The 23,749-nt window shown below is 39.8% G+C and overlaps 1 protein-coding gene across 2 annotated transcripts in view; it reads right to left on the reverse strand.

Moving 5' to 3' along the window:
- PIK3C2A (phosphatidylinositol-4-phosphate 3-kinase catalytic subunit type 2 alpha) overlaps positions 1 to 23,749 on the reverse strand; it is a 66,676-nt gene that overhangs the window by 12,039 nt on the left and 30,888 nt on the right. For both annotated transcript variants that reach the window (XM_066640764.1, XM_066640755.1), the window contains 14 exons: positions 23,145 to 23,358; positions 22,932 to 23,054; positions 20,603 to 20,770; positions 17,715 to 17,823; positions 14,068 to 14,210; positions 12,901 to 13,089; positions 11,955 to 12,048; positions 10,704 to 10,798; positions 9,686 to 9,866; positions 8,422 to 8,526; positions 6,428 to 6,520; positions 5,116 to 5,245; positions 2,949 to 3,085; positions 2,206 to 2,375 (listed from right to left, as the gene is read on the reverse strand). In XM_066640764.1, coding sequence (XP_066496861.1) covers positions 2,206 to 2,375; positions 2,949 to 3,085; positions 5,116 to 5,245; positions 6,428 to 6,520; positions 8,422 to 8,526; positions 9,686 to 9,866; positions 10,704 to 10,798; positions 11,955 to 12,048; positions 12,901 to 13,089; positions 14,068 to 14,210; positions 17,715 to 17,823; positions 20,603 to 20,770; positions 22,932 to 23,054; positions 23,145 to 23,358 — 1,951 coding nt within the window. The remainder of the gene's footprint in view (positions 1 to 2,205; positions 2,376 to 2,948; positions 3,086 to 5,115; positions 5,246 to 6,427; positions 6,521 to 8,421; positions 8,527 to 9,685; positions 9,867 to 10,703; positions 10,799 to 11,954; positions 12,049 to 12,900; positions 13,090 to 14,067; positions 14,211 to 17,714; positions 17,824 to 20,602; positions 20,771 to 22,931; positions 23,055 to 23,144; positions 23,359 to 23,749) is intronic.

Raw genomic sequence — 23,749 nt, forward strand, 5'->3', positions numbered from 1 at the left:
TAGACTGGGGGCTCCCAGAGGGCCTGACTGGGAGCCCCTGAGGGCCACAAGTGGCCCCCGGGCCAGGGTTTGGGCACCCCTGCATTAGGCAATCAATCATCCTCTCTCCAGACGCTCAGAAAGGCTTCACTCTAAGGCAGCATGGCACAGGGAAAGAATGCAGAGGAAGTGAGAATCACTTGCATTCTTTCACATGCTCAGGGGAAGGGAGGGGTCGCTTGCCTCCAAGTGAAGCTGTTCTAAGTGCCTGGAGAGAGAATGATTGATGGATTATCTGTCAGCTGCCCTCTCCCACACTAATGAGATGATTGTTAAACAACTTTTTTCCTTTAAAAGGTCTTATCACATTGAGATAAAACCACAGGTGAAAAATCCGTGGATAACTAGGTTATACCTCTAGTCTAGTAAGTGAGGGCATTTTATTTCCTTCGAAGGCATTTTGTTCATGCAAGGCAAAGTGGTGGTTTTCTCACTATCTACTTCTATTTGCATATCATGCTCTGCAAGTTCCTCCAACAGGAACAAATCACAAGGGGGTTGCCAAAGAAAGGGGGAAATAGACAAAAATCCCCCCATTCAAATATACAGCTTGGCTAATTACTCGAGTGGGTTTCAAGCACTCACTTGGATGGCAAAAAAAGCACTATAGCAAATCCATTTAAAAAACAAAGTTTCTTTGCTCCAGTGATTCAGAAACAGCCTTGCTGACTTTTGTGATGTAAGGTAACAGTCATTAAGAAGACAATCCAACAATCCGTTGTCCTCCAAGAGCTTACAAAGGCACTTCACTCAGCCCCTTCCTTCACCAATGCAAAATGATCACCTTTTTTCACCTTCTCAGGGAGAAGGGAGGGGTCTGCTGGAGAGACACAGATTGATGGATTGTGAGCCAGCTACCCTCTCTCTCTCATTAAGGAGGCTATTGTTAAAGGACTTTTCAGTTTTTTAAACTGATTTTAAAGGGATGCATTTTCCTCTTCTCCAGGGATCAGCATATTCCTTCTCATTTGCAGGGCCATTTGTGTTGAGTCAAATCCATGTATAAATAGGCTTGGACCTGTAAGTGCTTTCCACTCAGAAGAATTACCATATTAGGCAAGAAATTTCTGCCAATGAATTCAGTGTAAATCATCTCCTCACCTTATCTGTAGGTCAATCAGGGGTCAGGGTTGTTCAAGTACATCCCAGTAGCCAGGAGAACCCCAGTACAGGACAATACAGAGAAATTACAGGGCAATTAGTCTCAACCAGGCTGCAAGCTGCAGCCAAAGTTAACATTTTCATTCCTCCTGAGAAAAAAAGCCAGCCAGGGCTCAAAACTTCCATTTAAATCAAGCAAGCCTTGTTCTCTTTGGCAAATTCACACCCAACCCTTCTGCACCCTCCATCCATTTTGCAAATGTTTGACAGTGGTCTGGTTTTTAACACACCAGAATGTAATCCTCATTTCCATCTGAAACAAAGTCCAAAGCTACAGTTCAGCACACCATTACTTAACAAAACCCATGGAAAGCAATAGGTCTACTACTGAGTAAATCAGGTTGCAACTATGTGTAGTTGTGCTTCCTCATGCTCATTCCTTGTATCTTGTCCCTTCGTTGTGAATTGAATTGCACACTTCCAGTTATGGGTTATATGTGGAGCCTCTGGCTTGACACACCAGGTACCTTAAAGAAGGTTATGAGTAATGGTTCTATTGGTATGTTGTTTACAGAGCACTTACTCTGATAGTGTTTACAAAAAGAATGTGAAGATCAGAATTTAAAAAGTTAATGAATAAAAATGTATCTTAGGATCTTTTACTAAGTTTTTAATAAATTAGAGACTGTACAGTTCTTAGGTAACAATTACCAGTAGGTTATTTTTCCACCATCTGGCCTTGGGTAAAATAAGACAAAATTATATTCAGGCAACCCCCTAAGTTTAAACCCTCCCCCAACTTATCCAAGGGTCATAAAAAATTTCATGCTTTTGGCTCAAAACCTGCCCTTGACTTATCTGCGAGGTCAACTAATCCTCAAGGGTCTGCGGTACTTAGAATTCAGCCCTTTATCAGCAGCTACAGCTAGAAGACTAAAGCACAGAAAGATGTCAAGTCTTTTTAGTTTGTCACGATAGCCACAAAATTAATCATGTGCTGGTTTCCAAAATACTGAAGCAAAACACTAGTATCACAATTTATATTCTCATGCTTTCCTAGTATACCTCTTGAAACTCCCAAACATTTGTGCATGGCCCAAGAACTTTCCAAAATCAATATGGAACATGTGTCCTGTATTCCGAAGCATTATGTTGTCATTGTGACGGTCACAAATACCAAGGACATAGGTGGCTACACAACACCCTGCACAAGAATAGATGAAGTTTTCAGATGCCTAAAATAAGCAAAAACAAAGTAGAGTTAGCCTGTTACTGGAAGAGTAGTATTTTGGTTCATTATGCAGAAACAATCTCTTGTAGCAATCTATCAGTTGTGAATACAATTGAGAGATGTTGAGAATTGCATTGGTTTTATTAAGTCTTTTTGAGTACCTAGCTAGTAGAGTAACATGATCAAGTGAAGAAATAAACACTGTTGTGGTAAGTGCTGGCAGTATGATTTTAAAAGCCTCTTAAAAACAGGTGGAAAGAAGACTTAGAAGTTCATTGTGTTTTTTTCCTAAATGGATGGCTTCTACAAGAACAGGCAACACCATGTGCAAAATGCAACAGTTAAGCATTTGGAAGTGCCAAGAAACAAAAAAGTTCTGTACCAAAATGTGAGTAAGACATTCTCATCTATAGGCATGCCCCTGTATCTGCAAGGGTTCTGTTCTAGAACCCCCTACCAATGCCTGAAATCACAGATACAAGGGATGCCCCCCCCACACTCCAGAGGCAAGGAGAGCTGTGAGTGGGGGAATGCACAGCAGCCCGCATCCACAGAACCAGATTATAGGAGAACTTACCTTTTCATATTCTTCCTCAGTAGGGTTGTATTTTCTTAGCCATTCTGCCAGAGGCTTGTCTTTAAAGGACCCTGTCACTCCATATTCCACTTGAATTTTCCTAAGTGTATCTGAAGCTGGAACAAGCTCCACCATTCCTTTAAATAAGCATAAAATATTTTGTCCACATGTTCAGAATTTCCATTTCATTAAAAAAAGTACTTACGTGGATTTTCATCTTTACAAGCAAACAAAAGCCAATTGTACACACACACATACATAACAGAACATAGCCATTAAAGTAAAAAAATCAATGCACTCTAGACAGACATAAAAAAATAAAACATTCAAGTTGAGTACCTTACAATATGAATTCTTCCACCAATATATTCTGATTAGTTCATCTGTTCCAGAATCTCATTCCATACTGAGGGAAGCTTTCCACTCCCTTCTCCCTTACTAGATACGTAATTTTTATTAATTAACAATTCAATCCTAACCTGCCCTGGAGCAGGCAGGCCAGCAGGCCTGCCCCACATCCAGAGCAGAGTTGGGGCCAGCTGCAGCTCAGCCTGGGGCAAGGGGAATTCCTTGTGCAAATCTGGCACAAATCTGAGCAACCCAGAGCTGCTTGAGGTCACCTGGGATCAGGGTTAGGATTTGACACGTGCTGGATCCTGGTCCCACCCCTCACTCACCCCCCTTAGGCCCGCCTGCCACCAACCCTCCCCACCCCAAAACACCTCCTGCCCACCCCCTCAGACCCTCACACCAGCCTGTGCAACCTTACCAGTCCACCAGCCCAACTGGGCTTGGGCCAGACTCCCTCCCTCCTCAAGTGGTGGTGTGAAAGTGATTTATGGCACTTTTGCAACACTATTGGGCTGGCTCAAGGGACTTGTGCCGGCCCATCTATGGGTTAGGATTGCACTCACAGTCTCTTCAACTCTTTATAGTCAGTTCTCTACGCTCCATCCAAATTATGTCCTTCTACTTTTTAGCCAATTCAATTTCTTGTAGTTAATAAGGATTGGATCCGATATCATCATCTCCATCATCATGTGTTTTCTTAATTCTACCATCAGGTATTTAAAATAAATATTCCTTGCAAACTAATACAAGTAGTTCCCTAATTAAGTACAGGTTGTTCCAAAGTCTGTACTTAAGTTGAAACATTTATGAAATGTTAACAGAATTGTGAACAACTTTCTGCAGTGGTTGAAAAATATAGAAATAATCCAAAAAATTGATACATTCACATCCTAATGAATGTACACTGTATGGTAACCATGCTTTTCTGTTGTATAATGTACAAAAAAAGTCTTAAGGTAGCTTAGATAAAGGGGCTGCATTTGTATTAGTTCCATTTTACAAGAAGTTATAATTTGCATATGTAGTAGGTGGAGAGGAATATGAATAGAACTATACTAAGTACTGTACTGGCTCTTTACCCTCTATTTCTGAATCTCAAAAACGAAGTATCCCTCTCAAAAATACTCAGTATTACTCCTGAGCAAAAATGTTGAAATTTTTGAGTATTACACCTGCACATGACACAGCCATCCTTAAGTTGGGACATCAGTCAGATGTCCTTATGTAAAGGACTACCTATACAATATACTGTAAAATATTTGTAACCATATTTGTGTTATGAATGTTTTATATTCTTGTTAATATACAAAAAAGCAAATCCTGTAAGATTCTTGATAAACAGTTAAGAGTTTAAACTCAATACTATTGACTAATCAAGAAGGCGAATTACCACATTATAAGTTCTTATACAAGGTATTACTAGAATAATCTCTACAGTTCTAAATCCCCAAGTCTTCCTCTCCAAATACATATTTATTTCCTCATATGGAGAAGCATTTCTTTCTCAGATTCAATTCAACTTTAACGCTTCCTGTAGCTGATCTCCGATAGTCTGAACTGCAGGAAAAATTCAGCACTCAAAGACCATGTGTGTTACAGGTATACTAATAGCACCACTGGGACAAAGTGGAGCTAGCTGTACTTAAAATGCACAGTGAACTATAGCACCATTTGCCAAGCAAACAGAGAGCTTAGTATGATTGCTCTCAACTTCTCACAGCTAAAGATTCCATTCCCACTGGGACATGAAACAAAAAGCAGGCAAGACCTAGATTGCATGCAAGATGCCACAGTGAGAACCAGAAATTGTTTGCACCTCTGTCTTTGCCAGTCGAAAGGCACTTGAAAATAACCATACGAAGGTCCAGTCCTTCCTGTAACCAGATCTTGTCCATAATTTTTATCATTTGTAAGGCCAACATATCTTGACGTAGATCTTCTCCAACCTAAAATGAAATTAAGACAGTAAATGAATGGAAGCACTTTTAGCAGGACAAGCCTCATATTCCACTCCATAAGGGCAGAAACTGATCCTGGCCCCAGAATTCAGCATATGTTTTCTTTAAAATAAAATCAAGTTTCTATTTCTTCAAAACATAAAGACAGACTTGAAGGTAAATGGGCAATGCCTGGTAAAAACTCCAAAACTTAAAGAGTACAGCAATATTTTCCAATAATTTTTCATTGCTGTGGATGGTTTCTTGCTCCTCCCCACAACCAACAAAGGCAAAAATAATGGGCAGTTCTGCTCACAGACCACGTCCACAGTGCACGGTAAGAGCTTTATTCTTATGAAGTTCAACATTTTTTCTTCCAGCATTTAGTCTAATAGTAGAGATCAAACTGTTGATTCTACATATAAAATATGAAACATTAGCACAGTTGAGAACTACTAGATGCATTGAAACATTTTGATCTAATTTTTTTCTTTGAACTGCAAAGCCCACACAACAGATCTCAGAAAGAATTTAAAACTATGAAGTTTCAAAAGTGGTTTGTCGTATTGCACTAGAGTGGAGAGGCAAAAGCAGGCAAAAGTAGTTTTGCTGCTTGAGAAACATGCCCGGATCTCACTAGACATGCAAAGTTTGATCTGCCATTTCCAATATTTGCAGAAAAGTCTTGAATAGCTGCGACCATTAATACAACGCCCAAGGCCTATGCAATCATTAGGCCAACTAGGCAGCCGCCTAGGGTGCAGACCTTAGAGGGGTGCAGTACTGACCTTTGAGGGGCACAGTTTTATACAGATTCATTTTTTTAACCCATATAAAAAAATTCAACTGACAATTTATATTATTAAATTGAGATAAATACCATAACAGTACAATGGAATATTACAGAAAATTTTCTATTTCAGTTAGCCTTGCCTAGGGTACAAAATAGCCTGCCACTGGCCCGTGACAACGCCACAACCCTACACTTCTATTAGTACAAATTTAAAATTTCCTTCCATTTCAAAGCCTTGTTTAAACAGTAAAAGTGTCATCCTCTGAATATAAGAATAGATGATATGTGTGAGGAACATCAGCTTGATACCATAAAGCTAATAGATGTTGAACAAGATTAATTGAATTTTCATTACTATAAAACAGTAATTTCTGTCCAGCTCAATCAAAATAATGTACCTTAAACATTACATTAATTTCTTCTCCCAAAGGATCTGCATTCACCAGAGCTATTTTAAGGGGTACTGCATTAGAACTGAAGTAGGAGCATGCCTGCAAGATATTTTACATTCAATTATCATGAGAGTTCCTGATAACATTAGAACACAAAAGCATTAAAGAGATGTTGAACAATGTTAACTAAAATAACTTTAATTTCAAAAGATAACCCCACAGGATGCTATGCATTTGAATGGAAAGTGCTTAATTTTTTCATGTATTCAGGCCTCATGCTTGCAAAAAAATGGCAACTAAGTGACCCCCAGGCGGCATGCTTATGGGGGCACTGCCATAATCCACTCCCCCCTAACCACATTGAGGATCTGCTTGTACCCTCTAGACCAGGGTTTCTCAAACTTTGAGGGAGCTTTACTCCCTCAGTAAGTTCTTGCGGGGCAGGGGCTAGGGAAGTGCTTTGCGCCCACTTTGATTGCAGATTCCAAACCACTGGGAGCGCTGCAGAGGGCTGCACAGGGCTCCCCGCACCTCCTGTAGCCTGCTGCAGCCCTACAGCCCTATATTTAAGAAGTGCAAAGCACCCCCCCACCCCCCTTAGCAACATGATCCTGGGGGTTGTGTCACTGCCTCCCTCCCCTTCCCCCACCCCTTAAAGGGACAGGGGAAGCATTACACGACCCACCAGTTTGAGAACCACTGCTCTAGAAGCAACCAGAGATGACCTTGGCATGCCCCTGGAGACCTCTAAGACACACTTCTGTTTTTTTTCTGAAAACAGGAAGTGCATCTTAGACAACTCCCACAGGCTTCCCCGAGTCTCAGAACACCCTCCGGACAGGACCAGAGGACCTGTCACCCGACTGCTGGTTTAATTTTCTGCATCCGTGGTGGTTCTGAGAACAGAATCCCAGTGGATGCCAAGGCCCAACTCTAATTAGGGTGACATTATCATGTAACCGTAATTACTTCTGGGTCAGGAGGTGGCACTTCAAGGGGCAGCCCTGGAGCGGCAAAAGTCCCAAGAAGTTTTAGCATGAAGGTGCAAGTATTGCAGCCAGGATAAATATACATAAAGCTCGGTTGTATTCCAATATCCAGAATCTGTTCATTCAGAATTATGTACACATAGTCATTCGTATATTGAATTTTAAGCTATTATACATTGAATAACAGTAACTTAAATCTCAGAGGCACCTGCAAGTATCAATGCTAGGGACAAACTCTTGCCTTTTCTGCCTGTGACATTCCAAGATGCGTCTGGATTGCCACTATAAGAAACCTGGACGAGATGGTTTTATGTAACAAAGCAGTTATGTCAGTGCTTCCCAAAGTCCTATATGGGATTTGGGAGCACTGTGAGTTGTTGTGGGCGAGGGGGGGAGGCAGCAGAGCTGTCCCCAGGATTGTGCTGCTGCGGGGGACGAGAGGAAATTTTCACTTACCTGCAGCCAGCACTGCAGTCCTGGGGGGTCTGGGGAGACCTCTATGCCTATGTTAAGACTAAAAAAGAAAAAAACATGCACTTCTGGTTTCATCACAAAGCCAGAAGTGCCTGTTCTTTCTCATTTTTAGACAAGTGGCTTGGGGAGCCCTGTGGTGGGCTCCCCAGCCCTCCCCCCACCAGACTGCAGCTCTAGCTGCAGGTAAGTAAAAACCTTCCCAACCCAGGCAGCAGCGCAATCCTGCTGCCTCCCCCTCATCTCCACCCCTTAAAGGGGCAGGGGCAAGTGCTTCCCTGGCTAGTGGGTCATGACTCACCAGTTTGGGCACCACTGAGTTATGTTATCTCTCTTTCACAGGTACAGGTTGTCTGCTCATAATTAAGCTGTACTCAATCTACTTTTTCTTGCCTAGTGTTGGAGATGGGCCAAGGACAGAAATTGATTCCATTCAGATCTTTCAACCTTCTGGTCATTCTTGCAGGAATTATAATACTGCATGTAAAGTAGGTACATATTGTATTCAATTAGAAATTGAGACATACACACACCACATACCTTTACATTCAGTTCTTTTGCTACAAGGCTGGGACTGAGAGGCAAACGGCACTTATTTTTTAAGAAAAAGGACTGAACTCGTTCCATTCCACTTTGCAATACAGTCTGTAACACACAACACAGGATGAAATTTAACCCAGTGAAATTCTGAGAAATCATTGTTATCAATACAAAGGGTTATATCCTACATAGCATGAGTGCAACGATGCTTGTGGTACTTATCTTCATAGGAAAGCTCCCTGAGCCTGTTGAAAAGCACTCCTGAAGGTCAGGGACCTTGAGAACAGTGTGGGAGAGCTATAGTGGGAGGGGGGAAACTGCAGAAAAAAAAAAAAAAGGAAGGCAGTGTGCAGCCTCAGAATGAGCAACATTCCAGTCACAAAAGTGACCCATTAGGAAGGGAGGACTGCTTTTACTAATCTCCGCTCCTCCCACAGCAACTTTTCATGCTACATTCCACATGACTAATCAGCTTTTTGGCAGGTCCAGAGAGTTCCCCTAGGAAGGAGTGGGTGGGAAAGCAAGTACCATGAGCACCAATACTTAACATATAATCCTATGACATTTCAATATTCCTATACAGACTCTATTTGGTCCTGGCTGTGGAACATCTACAAGGGAGCATACATTTTCTGTTTTTATTCCATGATCCACAAGACTCAAGACTTTATTAAAGAAATATAACTTACAATGCACCCCCAGAGTGATAAATAAAATCCATCTATGTTTATAAACTTGCATGTAGCAGTAATACAAAGACTGTAATAATAAGAAAGATGCAGCCAAACTGGAGCAGGTTCAGAGGAGAGTGACAATCAGGGGGCTGGAGGACAAGCCCTACGAGGAAAAATTGAGGGAACTTGGCAAGTTCAGCCGGCAGAGGATAGCTGTCTTCAAACACCTAAAGGGCTGTCATATTGAAGAAGGGAATAATTTATTCTCAATTGTCTCTGAAAGTAGAACTAGAACAAACGGGTACAAACTGCAAGAGGACATTTTGATTAGAAAAAATTCCTGATTGTCAGGGTGGTTCAGCAGTGGAACAGATTGCTGAGACAGGTGGTAGACTCTCCCTCACCAGATATATTCAAGCAGAGGCTCGACAAGTACCCATTGTTAAGGTGCTTGTCTAAGAGGATTTCCTGCCTAAGGTATGAGGTTGGACCAGATGACCTATTAGGTCCCTTCCAACTCTATAATTCTATGACTGACCAACTGTTATGGGCAGAGTCTCATTGACAAACAGCCTGCTAGCTTAACAAACCTGTCTTGCAGATCCAGTTGTTTGCTTAACTTTTTCTGCTACCATTCCCAAGATCTGTACCAATCTTGTCTGTTTTTCCAGCTCTTCTCTTAGTCTTTTGCCACAGATGGAAAGGAGGGTACCAAGGATGTGCTCATATCTTACGCCATGTTTGATATCATGTAGGGTATCCTTCAGTAACCTGAAATGTTACATATTCGATTGGTTTCCTTCACAAAGTGCTTACAAACACACAGGTCCCCCTCATAACCTAAGTTCATGCTGCAGTAACTAGATTTTAAAATAGATCACAGCGTGCTGGATTCGCCAATAAATACACACAGCAACATACAACACAAGCAGTACAAGACTTGGCGGAGGGTAGACACAGACCACATTAACAAGACATCCATGTATAACATCCATGTTACACATTACTTTTATATGTACATTGAGGGGGAGGGGAACACAGAGTCATGGAATGGGATTTACATTAGGATTTCTGATGCCATCTCCCTTTCCAGAACAGCTGCATGAGGTTCTCAGCTTCCACAGAGGACTCATACCCTGGACCTTTAGAGAACGTGTGGAAATATACAAAACTACTTATTGTTGCATCCAGAGTCATACCATCTGAAACCAGTATTCATTCAAATTTAGGTAATTTGGATTGAGTAATTTATGCATGAGATTAATTGGATTTTTCTTAGTAAGGATTTTGTTTTAAGGTTCAGAATGATTTGTGAACTACACTGAGTTTGAGGGATAATGCCTGTAAATGGTAATACTTACTTGTAACTGACAATTTAAGCTAGAAAGAGAGAGCCCAAGAGACATCAGAAAGCAATTAAGCACACCCAGGTTTTTCAGAACCTTCAATTAAATACTTAAAGCAGTAACAACACAAATTTTTCAGTGCTGCACAGCATTATGATCTCTAATAATGAAGTTCTTGCTACCAAATTAAACTAGATACTTTGTTCAGAAAAACAAATGATTTGCCCAAGTACAGGTGACAAAAAACAGAAGATATTCTTACCAATATAAATAGTGTGCTATTCGAATATTTCCTAATGCTCGGGTCAAAAGGAATCTGACTAGTGAGTTGTCCAGGTACGTTTCATATTTTAGTGCCTATATATTAAAAATAAAAGTTTACATGTTAGAATTTGAAACTAAGAATAAAAACAGATCTTTATTTGAAAGATTATCCGAATTGCTGCTGTTTTGTAGTTAAAACAGAGCAGCAAATCAGTGCTTTCCCATTTGAATCTCACCTCTGTCATGAACTCACCAGGTGGCATTAGGCAAGGCACTCCCTCTCAGCTTTGGCTCTAAGCTGCAATATGGGGACAATAATTCTTACCTTACAGGTTGTGGTAAAGATTACATCTGGCACTTTGCTAAACTCAAAAAGCACTATACAAATGCTGTCTATATTTATAATCCACAGACAAAATGAGTTGGTTTGGTACAGTTGGACACGTGCAGTTTAAGAGCTATTATAAAGAAAAACCTATTTGGCACAGACAGAAATTACATCAATTTAGAAAAGCTGACTATATACAGTTCTGTCTATGACTCTATGCAGTCCAACATTACATCTATGGTAACTCTGCAAATAGTTTTCCAGTGGCTGCTTGTTTTCTTTCCTTACCTGACTTTCCCCCCTCTGCTAGATCCCCCAAACCCCTGTGCTATTTCCACCATGATTGCTCACAGTTTCAGCAACCAGGATAACACTGGGTTGCAAAGTCTCTGGGGGAAAAACAGCGAAGTGCTACAATGACTGAGCACACCCTCTCAAAGCATTAAACTTTCAGGATATCCTTTCCCCTAGCCCTTAAGGCCTGGAAAGAGGGGAGGTGGAAGACTAAATGCACACACTATAGTTCAGCAAAAATTACCTTCTGGAAACAGCACAAATGAATGTTCACCTTTAGAAGTAGCAGAAAAAGAAACAAAGGCTGCAATCCTAGATACGCTCTTCCTGGGAGTAAGCCCCATTGAGCACAACAGAGCTTACTTCCAAGTAGACAAGCCTAGGACTGCACTGTGAGACTACACAGAGTTGGCAGTGGCAGAAGAGAAGTAAATAGCCAGCAAATTATATGGTTTGTCTTTTTAGAGCAACTGCTACCTACTCCTGCCAAACAATAATACTGATTTATTGGACTGAATACTTCTTTAGTTAAATGTTTTATTTTTTCCAAAAGCAAATGAACCATAACTGTTTAACAGAAAATAATTAAGTGCCAGCAAGTTTTTTAAAATGTATGATATATCTTACCTGCACAAACTGGGGAAGAAAGTCAGCAAGTTCATCATCACTTATTGCCTCAATCCACTGCACAGCTCTAGTTCTTACTTCCTGATCTGCAAAACTACAAAGCATCATAAAAATCTGTAATGAACTATATGTCATTTAAGTTAATTTTATTTACCAAATCTTTATCCCACCTTTCTCCCCTTAAAGGGACCCTAAATTTGACAAGATCACACATACATCCCTATTCCAAAATGTTTTGGAACGAACAGGATTATTTTTTTATTAAAAATTCAAATCCATTCTTCATCTATTACATCTCCAAGGGGGGCCAAGCAAATTGCCTTAACAGCTTTTAGACCACCTCTGCACTGATATTGCTCAAAGACTTCACAAAATGCACAAGCTAAGGCCACTATTAAAATCAACCAATACAACACAGCAGAAGAGGCACCTACACAATTGGACCTACTGAAATAAAATTGGCAAATTATGTCACTCTGTAAAGATATTCTGCCATGCACTCCTACTTTGCAGCCTCCTGCATCTGATCTTGAACACTGCTATATCTGTCTATAACATTGGCATAACTACCTTCTATTATATTGCACACAATGTGCAATATTCTAGTGCAGTGGTTGCCATGCTCCATCCCACACACATTTCCTGGCACAGTTTCCTCAAGATCATGCCACCAACCTAGAAAATCAGTACTAACTTGGAACTATAAGCCTTACAAGTCAAGCATTTAATCATTTGGGCCTCTAAACAAACATTTATGTGGCATCTAAAGATACCTAAAACCAACCATGAAGTGTCTATTAAATCATAAAACTGTCAGCAGCTTAATGAATTATTAATACGGCTTGCAAACACTTGCAACTTCAGCAAGAAAGTGCTAAAAAGCATATTTCTCAAAGGCTACATTTTTTGGTATTTATCAGTTCTGAAATTAATGTATTTGACTTACTTGGAATCCAGTAATTCTAATGCTGTCATGGGAGGTAAAGGAGGCCACTGTTGAAGGAGCAAATATATTTCAGGGAGATTTGTCAAATCCCAGTTTGGAGCACTAGCTAATACCTTTGGAAGACTGTTTGCATCTGTGTGGCAATAATGTCGTTTTTCCCACAAAAAAGTTTTATCCTTTTTAGGCAGTCTACAAAAATAAATTCAAAACAGCTTATTAATTTATGGCGATTAGAGCCACACAATTTGAGGCCATACACAAAGTCAACTTCTGTCACTACATTTCCTCTGGGAAGGAGAACCATCCAAAAGTTTTAAGTGAGATGTTATGTTTCACTGATGTGAAAAGAACCAAGTAGAAAACACTCAGTTCAGCCATTACACAAAAAAATTCAGATTACAGTCAGAACTGTATAGAAGCACTTTTAGTCTTACTACTTCTGCAATCTACCGAAAATGGAATTAAAACTGTGTTTCCATGTTTTGCTTGTTAATAATAAAGCATTGCATTACAGCCCCCATAAAAACGGTAAGCTCTTACTGTACAGTATATTTACTCAGAACTAAGCCCCATTACAGATAATTCTTACCTGGCACTATCCCTTTAAAATTACTGTTCTTTGCAGCCAGAACAATTGTTTATATATTTCATTTTATGGTGCAATTGCATAAAATTAATATTCAATCACTTTAGCTTTAGAAATTAACCCCCTCCATGAAAACGAGCTAAGAGGCAAACTGGGAATACCATGCTTATTTCAGGGAACACAAAAACTACTTACAGGTGCAAAGAATTGAGCAAGGAAGAAACTACTAATTAAAGATACAGTAACCCTGAAATTTTTAAGTAGGTTTATATTGAACCCATGGGCTCAGAATTGTTTATAGCAACATTTCTACATACCAACCACAAGTTCAAAGCACTAGTTTAAGACCAGAATTTATGCTCTCAGTTCCAAAATCTGTCTTCATAATAATGACAACACCCCTTTCTAAAGATCCAGGTAATCTCCCGCTCAGTAGCTGGGGGGAGTCACCTAGGTATAATCAGAATTTCTGTGCAACGAGTCTCCAAATCAAAGGAAGTGTACAAGTACATTTTTAAAGGGGATTCTATGCTAAGTTATGTAGAAAGGCAAAGCACTGCACTTAATGCAACACAACATACCCAAGAGTACCCTCTTTGGAAAGAATGGAAAGAAGATGTTCTCTTGAATCTTTTTCCAGTGTTTCCATGGAATGACAAGTCAAACTGTTTGCAGCTTCAGGAATTTTGTATATAATATCAGATGGTAAGGAAGGAAAGTCAACCTAAAAAAAATTAAAAAGGAAATTAATCTCTAAGCAACCCATGAAATTCTCATCTGCTGGTACCTTATAGCTTCTTTCCCCATTCCAATTTCAACCTTCTCCACTTTCCACCTTTTTTCTTTTTCCACTACCTCTCTTCTACATTGAAAAAACACCAACATGACCAAATGTACAAATCATAGGCATCAACAGGAACCTGCAGGTAAAAACGGCTCTTACAATGCACAGTGGAAGAACATGCAATTCATTGCAAGCACCTAGTATTTTGAATAATGTCCTTGTTTTGCTTTAAGGTCTATGAATATGTAGGACTGTGGGCTGCAATCAAAAGCACTTATGTGTGCATATGCAAGGGAAAATCTCATGAACCTGAAAATTCAGGTATTCACTGTAGTCCATTTGACTCTACAAAGGGACACTACTTTTTATGCTCAATAGTTATTTGCTTTCTTGTTAAAGGAAACTACTTCTGTGAAAACTTGAAAGAAAATGTACATTACCTACAAAAGGTGAGCATAAAATCATTCCCCACAATCAGTTTGGAGGAGTACAGTCAGTGGTGTTGCTAGGGAGGTGCAGACCACACCAGGTGACACACTCAGGTGGGGCGACACCACTACTGGCCAAAATTGTGAAAATCTTGCTATTTTCAAATACCATCATATATCATTTGATGACTAATTTAATGCAGAATGCAGTGAAATGAACCATGTTGAAATATCTGCATTCTATCAAAAGTTATAGTCAAATAATCAGAAAAAGAAAACACATCTGCCTTATATAACTAAAAGTGGATTTCCTTAACTCAGAACTGACCAATGAGACTGATTGTTTTGAGAGTCATTGAGGTGTTATTATGACACAGCACAGAATCAATAAGGTATTAGTATGAGCCAGGTCTCATTTCCATGTAAAGGAGTTAATACAAGAACTCTTATTCAATTGTGTGCATGACATCAAGTTAGCCATTGGTTTTTTTTTGTTCATTACTGATTTGTTGGGTGATCTGTACTGTTATATATTAAAATAAAGTTAATGGGAGTCACACCCACCCTAGCACTGCATTTAGGTTGTATGTATGATGTTGCAATTTATTCTGTATGGCAGTGTTTCCAAACTGTGGGTTGGGACCCAATAGTGGGTGGCAAGCCGATTTTTGGTAGGTTGCAAAAAGTTTTTGAAACATCAAAAAAAAAACTTTGCAAGCATCCTTGCCTATTTTGCAGAAGACAATCATTATCCGGAATGAGGTAATCATCATACCCTCAAACCAAAGTGTCACATTTTCCAATTTTGTCTAGTAAGTAGTGTACCATAGCATTCATATGTGAACCCAGTTTCAGCCCTTTGTCTGGACTAGAAGTCCCCAACTGCACATCCTGCTCTCCAGCTTTCTGGGTATCCTGGAATGACTGCAAAGAATGGAAGGGAGGAGAACAGTCCCTGAACTCCATTTCTAGGGAGAGTCTAGCAAATTTCTACACATCGATACTAGATTTAGAGTATCTAGTAGCTTTGGGAGCACAGAACCCTTTATTATTAATAAAATATTTCTCTCTAGATCTCTTTTGCCTAGTGGGTCACAATAGATTGTCATTTTTTAAAGCAAGTCTTAGCACTAAAAAGTTTGGGAAACAATGCTGTATGGTCTGATATGGGAGAACCATCATCATGGGGGGCAATACAGTGAGCTCTTACACTAGGTGACACAAACATTTGTGACATTTATTCTACAACTTCTACCAGGTAATTTTTGCATAAACAGGTTCATACTTGCACACAAGTAGATCCCAGCAACCATTTTCCATGTATAGAATAAAATTAGAATAAAAATGATCTGCACTCCCATATCACGTACATATTCTTGCGCACAAGCACAGGACTGTGCATAAGAAATTTTAATGTTAATTTCTCAAGCAAAACATTTTGGTATACAGTGCTTTACACCTAAATGTTCAGGCAAATGACCCTATAGAAACTCCCATATGCTGAACAGTGTGAACAGGGAACCAACAAGACAGAGGTTTTGCTCTTGTATAACCTCAATCTGTGCTCACAAAAAATGGTTAAAGAAAAAGGGGGGCAGATGCACCCAAACTGATCTGTTCCCAAGATTGACTATACACAGCACAATTTCCATGGGCAAAAACCCCTCCTAATTGGGTAAGAGGCACTTTTTCAAGTGGGTGCTCCTTTTTTTAGCAGAGGGAGAGTAACTGGCCCACCTCACCCCAGCACTGTCTGTTCTAGTGGCTGTCTGCTGGTATTCATTTGCATCTTTTTAGATTGTGAGCCCTTCTGGGACAGGGAGCCATTTAGTTATTTGATTTTTCTCTGTAAACCGCTTTGTGAACTTTTAGTTGAAAAGCGGTATATAAATACTATTGTTGTTAATAATAATAATAATAATAATAACAGATAACACTGAGAAAAGGGACTATTTAATATTACACACAAAATTCCAGACACCATATAAAGCTTTTAAAGCCAAAGCAGTTAAGGGTGTGGTGTAGTACCAAAACCAGTGATTTCTTACCTTTTTCATCTCATGGCACACTGACAAGGTACTAAAATTGTCAAGGCACACCATTGGTTTTTTGACAAGGCACACCATGCTGTTGGTGCAGGGCTCACATCCCCCAATGGCCCTACTAATAAATGACCCTCCCCCAAACTCCCGCAGCACAACTGCAGGCCATTCGCAGCACACCAGTGTGCCACTGCACAGTGGTTGAAAAAGGCTGAGCTAGACTGTGTTTGGCAGAGATGGGGGTTCAGGTTCCTACTCAACTATATCTTATCGGGTTGTTGGGAGGATAAGATGTGAAGAAGGAGGAAAACTACAGGCTGAGGGTTCCTTTACCAGAATGGCAAAAACTGCACTAAAGAAAATCAATTTAAAAAACAAAGTCCCTTTGCTCAAGTGATTTAAAATCTGCCTTGCTGACTTTTGCAATGTTAAGACAGAGTCATTAGGTAAATGATCCATCAATCAGTCTCTCTCCAGGCTAGCCAGTTACCCCTCCCTTCACCCAGAGCAAAGAGATCTTTCTTTCACATGCTGGGGGTGGTGGTGCTTTGCCTTGGAGTGAAGCTAATTGCCTGGAAAGAGAATGATTGATGGATTGTCAGCCAGTTGCCCTCTCTCACATTAATGAGGCTATTGTTAAAGGCCTGTTTTCCTTTAATTTAAAGGACCCTTCTCATCTGTTGAGATAGAAAAATCTGTGGATAATTAGGTTACACCTGTAATCCCTTGCATGACTGTCTCTACAACAGTAAGAAAAGCATTTTTTAAAAACTGATTTTAAAGGGGCTGTAGCTTTCCCCTTCTCTAGGGATCAGCACATTCATTCTCATTTGCAGTGGCCATTCATGTTGAGTCAAATCTGTGTATAACAAGGTTGGACCTATACATACACTATCCTTAATTCCCTGGAGGAAGCTAAAAATGTTGTTGCTAATACAGTAATAGTAGATATGTAAACAAGGGAATAGTTTTACCTGCAACACTATTTTCTCCATCAGGTGTCCTTTTTTATGGGTTACTCCAGGCACAACGTTTGTGGAAGGTGTCCAAAGGTGTAGAAGTTTAGTCCCACAAGTCAACATTCTAAGGAGACAAAATGAAGTAGAATTTAAGTTTTGTGCCTGTCAATAAAAAGGAAAGAAAAAACAAAAGTTTGAACAGGAGGGGGAGGGAGAGAGAGAGAGAGATCGATCAATTACAAAGTGATGGCAATAAAAAATCCAAAGTAGAGCAATATATTTACACACACAACTAATTTCCTTCCATGTGTTTTGGGGCCAGTATTTTCATCACCAGCTAGCCCTTCCTGTCCGAGATCTTCAGCATCCATAATTACAGTACTATGGTTCTTGTCCCTTCTCCCCCTTCCCCCCCTCTCCAGTTAGCTGTCACAGTCTTTTGGCTCTTGGAGCCCATGCACATAAAATTTCTGCAGAAAATGAAGCACTCCAGGACTTTTAATCCATGAGAAAACGTGCAAAATAGGGAGGCATTACAAATCTTCACATGTCCTATTCAACTGGTCTCTTCTTCTGCTATATTTCTCGTTGGGACCAGAAAAGCTTACAAGATCAAGCCCCTCACACAGATAGAGGGAAATATGTCTGCATAAATATTATCAAGCATAATCACTATTAAGTGTATATTTTTAAGTCATGGTAATGAGTTTATAGCCCAGGCAAAATTTCCCCCATTCCATTATCTTAGACAAGGGGTGTCAAACTCATTTCATACAGAGGGCCGAACAGCATTCATAATGCCCGCTGAGGGCCGGAAGTGATGTCATTAAAGCAGGAAGTGATGTCATTAAACAGTTCATGACCAAAAATAAGCACTTTTTCTCACTTGGCAACTCATTAGTTGCAAATGACAGAAGAGAAAATATACATATCTTGATCATATTCAAGATATGGGAGAACTCATTTTCAAGTTGGCTGCACTTTCAGCAGTAACACCTCAGCATGGCTTTAGCAGCTGAGAACTTGAGGGCCAGATAAAAAGCTTCCATGGGCCGCATCCACACACACACACACCGCCTTATGTTTGACATCCCTGTCTTAGACTATAAGGACAAGCAAGCACTTGCTGTCCTGTCCTGCCCCCCCCCTCGACACTTTTCCAAGTGGTAAAGACCAGAAGTGATCTATCCAGACTGGCAGAATGGGCAACAAAATGGCAGGTGCGCTTCAATGTCAGTAAGTGTAAAGTCATGCACATTGGGGCAAAATATCAAAACTTTAGATATAGGCTGATGGGTTCTAAGCTGTCTGTGACAGATCAGGAGAGAGATCTTGGGGTGGTGGTGGACAGGTCGATGAAAGTGTCGACCCAATGTGCAGCAGTGAAGAAGGCCAATTCTATGCTTGGGATCATTAGGAAGGGTATTGAGAACAAAATGGCTAATATTATAATGCCATTGTACAAATCTATGGTAAGGCCACACCTGGAGTATTGTGTCCAGTTCTGGTCCCCGCATCTCAAAAAAGACATAGTGAAAATGGAAAAGGTGCAAAAGAGAGCGACTAAGATGATTACGGGACTGGGGCACCTTCCTTATGAGGAAAGGCTATGGCGTTTGGGCCTCTTCAGCCTAGAAAAGAGACTCCTGAGGGGGGACATGATTGAGACATACAAAATTATGCAGGGGATGGACAGAGTGGATAGGGAGATGCTCTTTACACTCTCACATAATACCAGAACCAGGGGACATCCACTAAAATTGAGTGTTGGGAGAGTTAGAACAGACAGAAGAAAATATTTCTTTACTCAGCGTGTGGTTGGTCTGTGGAACTCCTTGCCACAGGATGTGGTGATGGCGACTAGCCTGGACGCCTTTAAAAGGGGACTGGACAAGTTTCTGGAGGAAAAATTCATTACGGGGTACAAGCCATGGTGTGTATACGCAACCTCCTGATTTTAGAAATGGGCCGTGTCAGAATGCCAGATGCAAGGGAGGGCACCAGGATGAGGTCTCTTGTTATCTGGTGTGCTCCCTGGGGCATTTGGTGGGCCACTGTGAGATACAGGAAGCTGGACTAGATGGGCCTATGGCCTGATCCAGTGGGGCTGTTCTTATGACACACAAGGTTGTGTATGATATAAATACTCTGCACTGAGGTTCATCACTCCCTCTTTCTTTTTTGAGGAAAAATTTCTAAAGCACTATACAAATGCTACATAATTTTCTATTAAATGTTCATTTAACAGTTCTATTTCTATGGAAAATTCTCAAAACATTTGCCTTTATCATACTTAAAGGAAGACCTCTAGTGCAGGAGATCTGCTACGTTTTACTATGTATTTTTGTGAAGCAAATTATCACTTGAAGTGCAGGTATTACAACAAGCTACCAATGAAACCCAGCAGCAGAAAACCAATTCTGCTATTCAGTAGGACAAGCTTCAAAGGCATATACAAACACATTTTGGGCAAAGGTGTGTGTTGGGGGAGTATGTCAAGGAACTTCAGGATTATTAGTACAGAAATTTCTAGTCTTATAAAGTCTAAATAAGAAACAATAGCTGCAATTCTGTGAATTTAGTCTGTTTAAATCCTACTTATTTTCTAGGACTGAAGTAGCCTTCCTGCAGGACTGAAGTCAATAAAACTCAGTTAGCATTCAGAATTATCCTCATTATACATTATAAGCAGCTATGTGCTGGTTCCAATTTAGCAATTTCCATCATATTTTTAATATACTGTTCAAAATAGGAGGTGATAGGAACCTAGAGACCCACATATAGAACCCACATGGATTTCTCCATCTAATTTATCTCGTTCAATTTCTTTGTGCAGGAAAAATGATAAAATGGTATCTACCAATACATTGTACTATTTGCCACACGACATTTTGAACACTTACCGTCTAAAATCAAAAAGAGGTAAGGAAACTTGACCCAACATCTCTGGGCCTTTTCTCTGTTTGTTTGAATCAGGTGAACTGCCACCATTTTGATTTAATATTCCAAAGAGAGTAAGGCATAAGACAGATTCTAATGGCAACTGAGAGATCTGGATGGGAAAAATCATTCTGTAAAATAAAAGTACTCAATTGTTAGGAATTTATTGATTCGTTTGTTTTGAAAAACTAAGTTTAAGTGAAGTTTTTAACTCATTCAAATGCTGCCTTATAGAATAACTTTTCCAATCCTAACTAAGGGCCTAATCCTATCAATTTCCCAGCTGATGCAGCCATTGCACAGCATCCTCTGTTTGCAGGAAGAGTCATGGAGGCATCCTCAAAGTAAGGGAATGTTTGTTCTCTTACCTCAGGGCTGCATTGCAGCTGCATTGGTGCTGGAAAGTTAGATAGGTTTGAGCCCTAAATTACTTGCTGTAATCTTGCTATGCCTTAGCTCACATCATAACCAACAAATAAACATAACATAATTTATTTGATTTGATTTTTCTCTGTAAACCGCTTTGTGAACTTTTTGTTGAAGTGCGGTATATAAATACTGTTAATAATAATAACAACAACAAAGTTCCTCATACATGGAACTTATAAAATTTGCAATACCTATAAAGACAAAAGAAAATTATCCCATGAGAAGAAATGAACTCAATTTTAAAATACAGTGAAAGCTTCTTCAAATAAGACCAGTTATCTTACATTAACAGTCACTTCTATGTTAGAAGTTATTTATCATGTGTGAGCACAGAACAATTTTGCTGTAGGCAATTTTACTCTGTGCAGGTTTCATATGTGGCTAGTTCCACATAAAATTCCTTATAAATTTCCTATTTGGAAATAACTTCTGTACAGAATATGCCATCAGGTGTGAAGCCGCCCTGAGGACCTGTTCATTCATTACTCAATATCCTGGGTGAGACTAGGAGAGGGCCTTGTTTTTGTGAGTTTCCTCTCTTCTTCTCCTTGGAAACAAATAACTGAATAGTAGAGAGGCTTACTATTAGTAATTTCTATCTTGAAATTATTGGAAAAACAAGACCCCCCTCAACTATGCAAGATCTCTCCTGTTCTAGTAGGTGACAGATCCACTCCCAATTTATTTATATATTTACAAATTTATATCCTGCTTTATCTCCCATGTGGGCATTCAAAGCAGCTAGTGAGCATTCAAATGCCACTTTCAAGCAGCATTCAAAGAGGCTAATGGGTATTCAAAGATTTCACTTCAGAAAACAATTCTGGGAATCAAACAAGTGCACATTTTCAGACTCCTAAACATGGTTCCCTGAAATAATTCATATGAAGATCTATATCAGTTTGGCTGCATAGCTTAAAGAACACAGAGTTGCATACTAAAGCAGCAGTTCTCAAACTCTTGTGTAAAGTTTGAGCAGCATAAGTGCAATGGCACAGTGACAGTGGCAAAGCAATCCAAGAGTACACCGTCACCAGGGACAGAAGGGCTTTTTAAAATTTATGTCTGTCTGCACTGTCTTCCGGGGGTTGTGGGGAGCCTCATGGAGTCCTCTGCAGGGCTCCCTGCACCTCATAACAGAAAAAATGCTATTGCGACCCACTTTCAATTTCTCGATCTCAACCCAGGGCAGAGAAAGGGCTTCTCAGGCTCACAACCCACCAGTTTGAGAACTACTAAGGCATTCTTCCAGAGGCAGTAACACTGATGCAAGGGGGAAGGACAACTTTTGTCAATCTCTCCTTTTCTTTGCAGCCCCTGAAAATTTGTTTGAGAGTTTGCAAAAATTCCACCCCCCCCCCCTTGCATAAACTGAAAATGGAGAAAGACCTTCAAAAAAAGCCCATGGACAAGCTGATGAGTAGTTTTTAAAAATGCAAGACATAGGCTGCTTCAAACAAACTCATACTCCAGTGCAACATGATGTCTTTCCAGTTTATTGTTGCAGCTTTTCAACTATTTCTAAAGTCTTGTATCTAGCTTTTCTTCCTTCATTGTTTAAAGAAATCCACTTGAAAGAATGCAATTTCCAAAACACTGATGACTTTTTGATTTAAATTAATAGCCTACCTGGGTGAGTAATTCTCCACGCTCCTCCTCTCACCCCCACTTTCAAAATACTTTTAAGGAGCTGGTACAATATTCAAAGTCTCATGCAGAGGCTTCTCACATGAAAGTTTAAAACATACTTTATCCATATGGTTTGATGGAGTTTGTTACTGTTTGTTAAAGATGTACTTCAAATCTCCAGGTAGCTGACAGATACTAAGATAAATACTCCGAGTAAAACTAGAAGTTACTTACAGTTCATCCCATTTAATCAAATAGAAGAAATTCTTATAAGTGCCGACTTTCTTGGACTGCACAGGTTTAAACAGATCTCTTCCATTATGCATCAGAGAGCAAACCAAATAGTATTTTTCATAACTAGAAAGGGAAACAGCATGGTGAATCAAAACATTATGGAGGTACATACATTGCTTACAAGAAAAAAGGTACTTAAGTTTAATTACTCACACTGAGATCCAAGTATTCAAAATTCCATGAGCAGCAAATATTGTGAACTGGACGTGTTCTGTAGCAGTCCATGCTTCTTTAGTGCTTTGTTTATTTTTTGGAGTGTTTGCAGAAGGGCCGCTGCATGAATTCAAGTAAAGTTGAAGAAGACCATAGACTGCTGAGGTCAGCTGATCTATGCTTATTTGCAGAGGGTTTTCAGGTTGTAATGGACCTAGGCAAGATTTTATTAAGGATATTTCTACTTCCTTTCAACAAAGAAAGTTGACAAAGTAAGAACACTTGAACTTAAGCAATCCTCTCCCTTTCCAAACTGCAACTAGATTTGGGGTATTTCTATAAACCCAAAGATTTTTGGCTCTAAAATGGGATAGGAAAATCACCCTGAATTAAAGATTGAATATTTTTAAGGAATTTACCCCGAGTAGACTTCTTCATGAACAATGTGTAGAATAAACTCCACTTGTTTCCTGTACAAATTAGGCTCCCCCCCCCCCCCACACACACACTGTCTCTCAAATGAGATCACACAATTTTTTTGCTATTAATTACCACACTATAAACAATACTGCATAAATCTGTTAATTCTGAAATACCAAAACATT

Source organism: Tiliqua scincoides, chromosome 1 (assembly GCF_035046505.1).
Source record: "Tiliqua scincoides isolate rTilSci1 chromosome 1, rTilSci1.hap2, whole genome shotgun sequence".
NCBI classification, from domain to species: domain Eukaryota; kingdom Metazoa; phylum Chordata; class Lepidosauria; order Squamata; family Scincidae; genus Tiliqua; species Tiliqua scincoides.